The 12326-nt window shown below is 27.2% G+C and overlaps 1 protein-coding gene across 32 annotated transcripts in view; it reads left to right on the top strand.

Annotated features, from left to right (window-relative positions):
• LOC129798865 (heterogeneous nuclear ribonucleoprotein R) overlaps positions 1 to 12326 on the top strand; it is a 142495-nt gene that overhangs the window by 112660 nt on the left and 17509 nt on the right. For 6 of the 32 annotated variants that reach the window (XM_055842489.1, XM_055842543.1, XM_055842510.1 and 3 more), the window contains exons 6-11: positions 1973 to 2108; positions 3979 to 4112; positions 4322 to 4450; positions 4526 to 4666; positions 6512 to 6618; positions 6728 to 6849. In XM_055842489.1, the coding sequence (XP_055698464.1) occupies positions 1973 to 2108; positions 3979 to 4112; positions 4322 to 4450; positions 4526 to 4666; positions 6512 to 6618; positions 6728 to 6849 (769 nt within the window). Of the gene's footprint in view, positions 1 to 1972; positions 2109 to 3978; positions 4113 to 4321; positions 4451 to 4525; positions 4667 to 6511; positions 6619 to 6727; positions 6850 to 8834; positions 9002 to 11711; positions 11926 to 12326 lie in introns of all 32 variants that reach the window. The other 26 variants (XM_055842429.1, XM_055842472.1, XM_055842446.1 and 23 more) reach the window with 7 other exon arrangements.

Raw genomic sequence — 12326 nt, forward strand, 5'->3', positions numbered from 1 at the left:
TACCTGTTAATTCGCTCACGCATTTTTTCGTAACAGGGCAAAATAAGTAAGATAGGGGTATGGTCAGCTTTGGCAGGCGGAAGAAGCTGTAATACGCAAAGAAGAAAAATTTAATACGCTGACCATCTGCACAGTTCATGTATATAATCTGGTTTTTATTCCCAAGAGAAGAACTCCAGTTGTTGGTTTAATCATGAGGCCATGCACCCAATGGTAACAAAAGGGTAATTGAACCTCTTTCACGTGTGTATATATTACACTTTTTTTTATCAAATACCTACAATTTAGTGCATCAACCTTCCTTGCATTTTCCGGTCATGGGAGAATTTTTATTTTCAAAGATACCAAAAATTTATATAAAATATATTCCACCAACACCACCTGTTTTCTTCAGCTACATTTTATTTCTTAACGCTGTTGTATACTTTCATTTCGCTGTATCGAAGTGGAAGAAGGGAAGAATGAAAGATGATGTACAAAAAAAAAAGAAAGGAAGAACCACGAAGCAACGGTCAATTTCCGATGGAATTGCAGATGTTGGTTTTTATATCATTTCTCATTTATCAACCAAAAAAAAAACTGCATTGCATATTACTTCTTCATCATCTTATCTGAATGAAGAATGCAGCGAGAAGTGAATTGTTTAATGCTCTTCATTATCATTTCATTATTTTTATTTATTTTAATTATTCGTTTTACAACTTTTTTTTTCTTCTATTTGAAATGTTTTTTCATATACCCTATTCCTTTTTTTTGCTGTATCTTATGCCTTAGTTTTCACTGCAATATTCATGTGAGCTTTCTGTGTTACATTTATTATTATTGAATCATTTCTCTATATCATATTGACATTATTCATATACTATGCATAATCATCCAACTTTAGTGACACTATATAACCCAGCAAAATAACCCCCTTTCAAAGTGTGTGTGTAAATTACATTATTTATTTATTATCATTAAAGCATTATCCACATTTTATTCCTATAAAGTGTTTTAGCTTCATCCTGCTCTCTAATGGGTGGAGTTTTCTTAGCATTAAATTCAAAGTTCTAGCCAATTTAGAGAAAGCGATGAACCTACCATGCTTTTTAGGACTAAAAATTCTAATAGGATAGTGGTATCACTTCAAGCCAAATTGAATAAATTTGTACTTATCTTCAATATTGTGATATTTGAGAACTGCGATACAAAATGCTTATCAGTAACTTTAGTTTTGCAACTTTATCAAATACCATGATATTGAAAAAATTACCAATTTATTTTAATGATGTTGCATTGGATTTAAATGATGCCACTAACCCTATGTGGATAAAGTATAAGCGCAAGAAAAAAAAGAGGAAGTTTGCTAAAAATGAAAAACATTCATTGTTTAAACATAGAAGCTTTCAAACATCATCACCACCATAATATCAAAATCTCCAGTCATTAGTCCGACAAAGAAAAAAAAATTAATTTGTTTTGTTTTTTATTTAATTTAATATATAAAATTTGCATAAAATACTTTTCTAACTTACAAAATATTTAGTAGTTTTGTTAACCATGAAGAAAAAAGACCACAACAATTTAAACTAAAAAAAAAAGAGAGATCTAAATTCAAAATCTGACCCATATTTTTCCCCTTTTATTCTCAATTTTAGTGTTTATATAAAAAAAAGATATGTGTTTTTTCTTGGACAAAAGAGAGATAGTATAGTAAATATTAAAAGATCACTTATTGTCTCTCAAGATCCTTTTTATAAATCATCCTTTTATGTGTTTGTTACAATATTGAAATCATATTTTTGTTAATTTTGAAAAATTCTTTTTTTTTAAATTCATATGTGACAAAAAATTGATGAAGAAAAGAATGAATTATTGAGGAATATATTTTGAACAAAATAGGAATAGAAAGATAAAAAAACACATCTAATTTAATTATTGATTTTTTTAATCCTACCTGTATGCGTCTTCATTGATTTATTGATTCCAGCTGAATGATTATGAAATTCGGAAAGGCAAAAAGATTGGTGTAACGATATCATTTAACAATCACCGGCTATTTGTCGGAAATATACCTAAGAATAGAGATCGCGACGAATTATTAGAGGAATTTTCAAAATATGCACGTAAGTCTCAATTGATGCGACGTCAATAATATCAAATAAATTCTATTTAATTATATAAATTTCCTTACAAAATAAAAATTTCAATTTTTTTTCAAGCATTTAGCTATAGAAATAGAGCAAGAAGATAAATCACAAAATAAATATCAAAATTGAATATTTTATATATATTAAAAATCTGGTTTTTACCAAAAGAAAATATACCATTGGCAGCTATTTTGTTGTAAAATTGTTTTGAAATGATGTTTAAATTTCTTCAAAATTTCATGTAAATTTTTTGGAAATTTAAATTACTGCGGTATTTATAATTTTTTTTCCATTAAACTCACAGTAATTTTTCTTAAGTAATTAGCACTGTTATTGCAAAGTTACAAAGCCAAAAATAATTTTTCTAAAGTCTAATTCACTTATACAAAATCACTTAAAAAATATTTGTTAAAGGAAACTTGAATTCTTGAAAAAAAAATCTTTTCGATGCTAAAAAACTGTGTAATTCGATATATCATATCAGTTTGAAAAATTGTGAAATAGACTTTGGAATGTGCCTTTTCATTTTGCATATTTTTCAATTTATGTTTAAATTAAAAAGAAAAGTATTTATTATATTAAAAAATTATAGATATCGCAATTTTATTCCCTATAAAAAAATTGGTTTATTCTTTGAACTTTATTTTTCTCAATTAACAATTTTGTATGATTTTGTGAATTTTGATTTTATGCAAAATTTTCATAACAGTTCTGTAGCTCAACAATTACTTTCCAAAACATTGCCAAATTCGCATATTTTTATCATTATATAAAAAAATAATTGATTTTTATTTTTTTAATTGTTTTTGCTTCATATAAAATTTGAATAAAAAAAATATTTTTCCTTTAATTATGAAAAATTCTATGCAAGAGCACGAAAATGTACATTGCATAGTTTTAAAAATTTGCATTTATTCTTATTTGAAATTTTGAGTGAATATACAATCAGACAAAATAATAATCTGACCTAAAGAAGTTTATTGTGAACTTTAGCAGCAATTGTCTGGCTACAGTCTGCCATAAATTAGAATCAGTATTGAATCAAATTAATGGTAATGACTGGAGAAAGTACTATTTTAAATGTCTATTCACATTTTTCTGTTATAAGTCTTTATTTTCTACTTCTTTAATTTAAAAAGGCAAATCAATGAAAATTGAATTATATACAGCAAATATTCATGATACTCTTTTTCATGTGTATTTGTTTTCTTTTGAGAACATTTTATTGTTTTTTTTTTTAATTTTGTACAATACAATACAGATTTCCAATTAAACCTTTTGCTATTACTGGCTGACAAAGTTTTTTGTCTGCTAAAATGAAAGAATTTCTTGTGTTTTTTTGTTGTAAAATTTTCATAAAATATATACATTAAGGTATAAAAAGTATTCACGAATAATAAAGAAAAGTTAAACAAACAAAAAATTTCAATTCGAAATATATTTTTTTTACAAAAGCGTTTTGGCATTGACTTTTGGGAGGGTTGACAATTTTGTAAATTTTTTTTTTCAAATTTTTAAAAAATAAAATAATTTTTTTGAGTAAATCTTTATTTTGAACAATGATGCGAATTTCTGCAAACACACACACAAATTCGCAACATTAATTTTCTTTTTAATTAATTTTAAATTAAAAAAAAAGAGAAACTATTTTCTAAAATCGCTATTACTTAGATAGTTTTCTTTTTAGTTTTTCTTAATTTCAATTGTATTTTTTTTGCTAAAATATTTTTTGTTTATAATTAAAATTTCTGCAATAAAAACAAAAGAGATAAAAAAATTTGCATTGTAGTGCGTGAGAACATGAAACAATCTAACATAAATTCGACACTTGAAATGCATTTTACAGCGGGACTTGTTGAAGTCATAATTTATAGTTCGCCAGATGATAAGAAAAAGAATCGGGGCTTTTGCTTTCTCGAATACGAATCACACAAAGCGGCCTCGTTAGCAAAACGAAGACTCGGCACAGGAAGGATTAAGGTGAGATAATATTTTTATATGCAGCACTGCCCCATTATTAAAGTTTTTTTTAGATCTGGTTAATGGGTACATATAGCGTGAATATATTTTAATTGAACTTTGTGATTTTTCTCCATCTTCCTCCCCAACATCTTTGGTGATTTTTTCTCACTGTTGTCCGTTTTTACCGATGCGTGATGGATGACATACAAAAAAAAATGGAATAACAGGTGTGGGGTTGCGATATTATTGTCGACTGGGCCGATCCACAGGAGGAACCTGATGAGCAAACCATGAGCAAAGTGAAGGTTCTCTATGTGCGCAATCTTACACAGGATATTAGTGAAGAAAAGCTCAAGGTAAGTTGAAAAATTAATTAATATAAGTGATGATTGTTTTTTTTTATTGCTTAATTCCATTTTATTTTATTACAGGAGCAATTTGAGCAATTTGGAAAGGTGGAACGAGTAAAAAAGATTAAGGATTACGCTTTCGTCCATTTCGAAGATCGAGATAATGCAGTCCTAGCAATGCGTGATTTAGATGGAAAAGAACTTGGAGGCTCTAATATCGAAGTATGTATAATAATTTTTTTTATTTTTTTCTTAAATTTTACTCTAATTTTGATTTTGTCGAAATTTTTTTTAATTTTTAAATTACAACAGTTTAGCCTAGTTTCCGAAAAGTATTAACTTTAATTAAATCGTATTTAAACATTTTTCCATTAATTTCACCTGCGGAAAGTTATGCCCTTACACATACGACACACTTACGACTTAAGCCGAGAGACGACTTAGTGGAAATTTATGAAAATGTAGTTTAATCATTATTTCGAATAAAATTACGCTAAGCCGTCTCTCGGCTAACCCTCAGGTCTGTCAAGGCCCTTAGAATACAGTTCAGCAGCCATATAGATAAACATTTGGTCTGAATACTGTTTAAGGTTTATCCATACGGCTTGATTTCTCTATTTTAATTCCAATTGATATTTTTGAGAACATTTTATTTAAGAGGTGACATGCATAGGTCAAAATAGACAATGCTGCATACTTTTCTTAATTTTTTTCAACATAATAAAAAATAATTAATTAATACAAGCTTTTAGGCATTTATAAGTACAACATTTAAACTATATTTTCTGAAAATTTCATTTAAAAATTTTTAAAAATTTAGTCATTGAGATCTGATTTTTGGAGATTTTTTAAACAAAAAAAAATACTTTTCTGTGGACAAGAGTTCTTGGAGTTGGTTTATCTGAAATCCAAAAAAACCAAATATTTCCTGTTAGCTGATGAGTTGAACTAGTCCTTAAACGTAGGATTTTTGAAAAAGAATGAAATTGAATTTTCTGGGGAATCTCATTAAAAAAAAACATTTCTGACGTATTTTTCACGTTTCGTTTTGTAGAATAAGTTGAGATAAAGTAAATATAAATAAAATCATTTGTTCAGAAACTAGTTTAACAATAAACCTACCGACCGTTTTTGCTCGTTTTTCATAACGCTCTTAGTCAAATGATAAATCTCGGTAGGTAGGATACTCAACAGTTTTTTTTTGGAAAAGAGGAACAAATTAAAATTTAAACACTGAAAAATATATTACATGCATTTTTAAAGAAATTCATAAAGTTTGCTAGCGACATTGTACCATTTGAATATGTGTTAATTTTAAAAATTTTTTAAACCGGTCACTTTGACTGGTCTTGGTATGTGTAGTGTTAAATCATCAGCTAGCAGGAAATATTTGGTAATAGATTTTAGATCAACCAATTCCGAGAAATCTTGTCCACAGAAAAGTATGTTTTTTTTTTCAAAAAGAAGTTCAATTGCAGAATTTTTAAAATGTTTCTATGAAAAATCGATTTTTTTTATTATACGTTTTACAATTTTGCTGAAGCCAAATGCTTTTTTCGAATAATTTTTAAAGAGTTAATTTTTGGAATCGATTTTTGGCTCCAAAACAGACGGATCACCCGTTTTTGTAGCTAAATAATTTCTACAACTTTATTAGATCCCCCGAATTAAATCGAATTAAGTAAAATCGAACAATAGTTACTGTTGTTATTTTGAAATAATAAAAAAAGCAAACGTTGTAAGTTTAATGCCCAACGCACAATAAGGTTTGTTTAGTAAACATGTTTTTGACATTTTAATGAGAGTGAGATCCAGATCTATAGTCATCTCGCTCTCTCTCATAGGCTCTCATAGGAACTTTTGAAAACATGTTTACAAACAAAAGTTATTGTGCGCTGGGCATAATTTAAAAAGTGAATAACAAAACATATTTTTTTAATAGTATCCCTGTAATGTATTGCTTTTCTTGCTAAGAAAAAAAAGCGAATGCAAACTTTAAGTACTTTTGCTCGCTTTTATGAGATACATAAACATTAAAATTTAATTGGTATAACTTGTTTCTTCTAGGTCTCTTTGGCGAAACCACCGTCGGACAAGAAGAAGAAGGAGGAGATTCTGAGGGCGCGTGAACGTCGAATGTTGCAAATGATGCAGGGACGAGTTGGAATCACAGGGTAAGTATTTTTGCTAAATTATTTTTAAAGGAAATATTGAAAGTATTAAAAACGACGAAGAATTGATTAACAAATATTTTATAATAAATTTATATTTTTGTCCTAAAAGTGATGAAGACTTCAGAATGTCACCTTCCCATCCCAGTATGATGGCTGGAATGCCACCAATGAGAGGTGTATCCAGTTGTCCAAGAATCCCATTGAGAGGTCCAATGGGACGTGGTGATTACGGTAAGTTTTTGACCAATTTTTTATTCTTTATAAACAAGTTTAAGGTACTACTATAGGAATATTCAAAATTTTTTTCTGGGTATTCTTAGTGCGTAAGACAATAAAATAGAAATCCTATTCAAGAAAAGAGTAGGAAAAAAATAAAAAATTAACAACATTTTATCTAAAAAACAGAAAAAATATTTAAATATCATGAAAGAGACAAACTGGATAATGTTATCACTGAGATAGACTTTGACTTGAGTTTAAAATCAAGCGATAATTTATTGAAACAAATATTTTTATAACTTTAGTAAAATAAAAAGCTAGATCAACAATTTCTTTTCCTTAAGATAATATTTATAACGAAATCAAATGAAATTGCTAGAGAATCTTTCTTTAACTCTATCGCTGCCCCAAAAGAAATACTTTTTTCTGTTCATGTGAAAAAAATGGGACATTTCTTTTAAGAGAAAAATGTAAAAAAGGTTTTTGTACTTTTTTTCTTCACTGAAACATCATCAACTAACTTTTATTTATTCTGGGATTCACTTTTTATGTTTGTTGCATTCATTAAAAATCACATGAGGGAGAAAAAAGGATAAGAAATCATTTTTGAAACAAGAGATTAACTCAATATAATAACTCACTAATATTAACGTTTCACTAACATTTAATCATTTCAGGTTTATAGTGCTATCTTTTAGTTGTTTCTTTGTTATTATCTCAGTTTACATATAGTATTTTTTTGGTATATCAAAATTATTTCACTATCATTTTTTTTTTAAATTATTTGTTCTTTCTGTCACAAAAAAAATTATTTTATTTTTCTAAACTATATTTTTTAATTTTATTTTTATTGAAAATTTTTCCAACATACCATATCATAAGTTTGTGTTTTTTTTTAAATTGAAAAAAAAAAAGATTTCACTGACACCTCTGCATGTTACTCCTGTTAGCATATATCCTGCATTTCTTTGTAGTGTTGGTATTTTGTAATTTTTACCCCATTATTCTTTTCAAAATTCATTGAATTTTCTTTTTTGATACAAATAACATATTTTTGATTTATCATTAAATAAAAAAAAAAAACTGAAAATCCACAATTTCCATTGCATGCCACTTGCGTAAACGAAAAAAAAACTATTTTTCTACATAATTCTTTTACATTCATTTCTTCCAAACAATTAGTAATTATACAAACCGTCTGATTCTATTTTAATAATTGAAAATGTTTGATGGTTTTTCAACATTTTTCAATAATTTGTTTTTCTCGTTTCCAAATAACTTACAAAAAAAAAATAAAGAAGAAGATTAAAAAAGGATCAGAGAGAGTATTCAGTGCAAAATTTTTTAGAGTTGGTTATCTTATTACATAATGTTTTACATTTTTTTTTGAAAATCCTAAAATAAATAAAACTTTTAAATATTTTATGAGACATCTGGAAAGATACACCTAAACTCTAAAATTTTGCATTGATTACTCCTTAAAATTATTCGTATTTGTGTTTGCGTATTGGCAAATTAAGCAATTATTGGCACAATTGAAATAAAATTTAAGGATTGGTAAGTATAACTATAATTGTTAAATAATATTCGCACATAGACTAATGTCTGTGCTTGTGGCAGGATATGATCGAAAAGAAAAAAAAATAAACAAAAGAATATTAGTCTTCTTGGCAATAAGAAAAGGAATAAAGATTAGGAAAATTAGTAGAATATTTTCTCTATCCAAAAGCATGAAATGATATATCTTAAAGCTCTCTAAATGTTTTATTTTCTTTATCTGAATTATTATACAATTTCTTTATCTCTTATATTAGATTCTATTAGTTTGAATTTTTATATATACAAATATTAGAATTTTTTCTTCCTAAGTTGGGTTTTATATAGGTTTATTTTAATTTGATTAAGAAAAAAATATATGCAATAATTATCATATTACAGAAAATTTTGAAAAAAGGCACTTTGTTTTATCAATATACAACGTAAAATATTTATTGTAGATTATGATTACGACTTTTATGGGTATTCGGATTATCGCGGGGGATACAGTGAGCCATATTACGATGATTATTACCGCTCTTACGATGGGGATTACTACTATGATTATTCCCCAAGTGGTGTGGCACCCGCTGCAGGCGGACCACCGAGAACATCCAGATCAGATTCGGTGGGTTTGATTTTTTTTTGTTTTTGTAAACATTTTTTTCTTTTTTCTTCAAATCAAATAATAAAAAAAGAGATTTTTCTATATAAATTTAGTAATATTTTTTTCTAAGATTTGTTTTTTGATAAGAATATCGATATATACATTTCAATTCAATATTCCCAATTGATTTTTTAAAGAAAGAAATTGTTTTAGAAAAAAAAACAATGACTATAAAAATTAATTCAGTGTAGGTATACAACCGTTGAGATGCATTTTGCCCCTAAGAAGCTAAAATGGAACAGAGTTCTATTTTTGGCAGGTTGCAACGGTTGGTGGTTTTGTGTGGTTCTACATTAAAATTATTTAAATTGTGTTTTTTTTTTAAATATAAATCTTCTACTGGAAAGTTAAACACGTATATTAAAAATTATTTTTGTTTAAACTATAATTTTTCATCCAATAACTTTTCACCAATCTGCTTTAAATTAAAATAAGAAATTCTTCTTTTATTTTCGAAAGATATCTGAGCCCGAAACAACTGAGCAATTATGTATAAACGTTTCAAGAAACCACACAAAATATTATTCGTGGAAATATTTATTTAAGCTTAAAAATAATTTTTTAAATGTATTTTATTAAAGGGTTGGGCATATATTAAGGCAATGAGATTTTTTATTTAAACGCAGAAGCAGAATCTAAAGAGATGTACTTAATTTAACGCAAAGCATAGTGAAATTTATAATACACGTGATACAAGTGGGTTTAGTGCAGCAATTTATAAAATGTATGTAGAATCTAATAATAAAATGGCCAAAATCCAATTAAATGTTGGTACAGGCTCAGATATTTTTCGAAATTTCTTTTTCGAATAAAAAAATCAAAAATTGTTCCCTTCTATTTCTCATCAGATTAATTTTCAACTCACACTGGCATTTACTTTGCATTCACAATTTAAATATTTTATGAATTGCTGTTTCTGTTTCATAATTATTTTTTGTTACACTTTTTTTATCTTTTCTAAAATTTGTTTTTAAAAGTAAGGGAAAGAATCTCAAATGAAACTAGAGATAATTGAAAAAAAAAAACCTTTTTTTAATAGCTATTTTTTGTTATTATTTTCCGCTTATGCTTTTAAACTGCCTTATTTGCATTTTTTATTTCTTTTCTTGTTTGTTTTTCTTTAACACATTTATTATTTGAAAATGCTTTTTTGCTTTTTTATTTGTTTACAGCTTTATATTCGCTTTTTCTATATTACTAAAATTTATGTAAATTTTCTATCAAATAACATCACTGAGATGGGATAAAAGTCATTAAAAAAAAGTAACTAACACCAACCTTGTATCAAATATTTTTGAAAATATCATTGATATATTATTTAATATCAATGATATTTTTAAATTTAATACCTTCCACATACAAAACCCTTGCTGAGAGTATTTTGAATTATGTTGACTAACCAGAATTAGGTGCAAAACCCCCTGCTTTAGCAACCCGCCTTTGGATTTGTCGTGTATTTATCGATCCCGCCAATTTGTTTTACATTGAGATTTTAACGTAAATTTGAATTTTAAAATTAAAATATTAATCCAGTAATATCGGTATAATTTGAAAAAAGTCGCTTTGTAGATCAATTAATCCTATTTCTCTTAATTTTCAATAAAAATAATGAAAAAAAGTTTCATATCACACATCATGGCTTTACAAAAAAAACTAATTGTTCATCTGCAATAATTTCAAAAACTAACTTTATCAAAATTAATTCTTCTAAAATAACAAAATTTATTGACAAAATAATTCTGGCAATCGCAAAAATCGCGTTCAAATCTAAATAGAAATTAAAAAAAAAGACCTACATTTCTCATCACTGAAAAGTAAGAAAAAAGATAATCAAAATTTTTGAGGTTCTTTTAAAAATATTAATGAATATTTCGAGAACATTGAATTGAAATTTTTAGAATACTCATTCTATTTTATATATATATTTTTTTATAATTTATAGTATTAATTCTGAAGTTAGGTTGTGTAGTCCCTATTGTAGTGTCACATTTCAATTTATTTCAAATATGAACACAATGTGATGTTAGATAGGACTACACTTAATTAAAACAAGAGAACAGACTATTTTATAATTTGTTGTTAAAAAAGTCAAAAATTAAATTTATTATTTTATGTTTGAAATATCATCTCTGTTTTCTCAATTAATTTGTGAAAACTTTGATGTATATTTCTAAATGTTTAAATTTATTTCAAGCTAACACTCATTAGTTTTGAGATTTTTCATGCTGTCCTTGCTATTTTCATCAATATCTTTGTCATTTTTATTTTGTTGTTTTTTTTTTTAATTTTGCGTTTAAAGAAAATTTTATTCTATTCTGCATGAAAATATCTCCTTTTGATTGCTACTTGAAAAAAATTTACTTTAAAAAATTATTTAAGTTGTTTTGGACAAAAATTTAAAAGAAAACAAATTTTTGATTTCTTTTGCTGAAAAAAAAATTAAAACAAAAATTTCTTATTATAATTCTAACGCGATTTTCTTCGCTTTTCTTTTTTTGGGGCTCATCCTCTCGTGTATTAATTTGTACATGTTGCCGTTTTTTGGACGAAATTATTCGAAATTTGATTTTGGTCACCGTAAATGAATATTTATTTTTTTTTTCGAAATTTGGTTCTTTTAACGACCTTTTCCCCAAAATGAACGGCAAATGTGTGACAAAATTAATGACAGGGGGGTGGTCATGGGCGTGGAATCACGGCGCGTGGCCGAGCCGCTGGGCTCCGTGGCAACACCAATCGTCAGGGGGCCCCTCCGGTTCAACGGGGGGCCACCGTGGGGGCTCAGGCAACAGCCGGGGGGGTCCGTGGGGCGGGTCAAACTCGTCTCAACGCTCGTGGCACCCAGCGCGGCAAGCCGCAACAAAATTTACCAGGTGAGGAGGACGGTCTGTATCGTTGCCGAACGGCCTGGTTCTCTTACTGCTTTTACCACCCTTTGATATATTTTACATTTGAAACTTCATCATAGACCATCAAACTTCGATTCATACATTTTATTTCTCAATTTTCTTTTTTTATTTTTTTTTATTTTATCATTATTCTTATTATTTATTTATTGATTTTTCTATAATTTGGTACTTAAACAAAACCAATGATAGTTCTCTCTCAGTGAAATGGGGTAACAGAGATTATATTGAAGTATATAATTTAATAAAGAAATGCAAAAGTATACCACGATAATATTAAAAAGATAGAAAAGTGCAACAAACTCATCTCCAAGATGTTTTAAGGTTATGTACTATTATTTATGTATTACAAAAGCTTCTGCTTTATATTTTGAGCACAT

The sequence above is a fragment of the Phlebotomus papatasi genome, chromosome 1, assembly GCF_024763615.1.
Source record: "Phlebotomus papatasi isolate M1 chromosome 1, Ppap_2.1, whole genome shotgun sequence".
Taxonomy (NCBI): Eukaryota; Metazoa; Arthropoda; class Insecta; order Diptera; family Psychodidae; genus Phlebotomus; species Phlebotomus papatasi.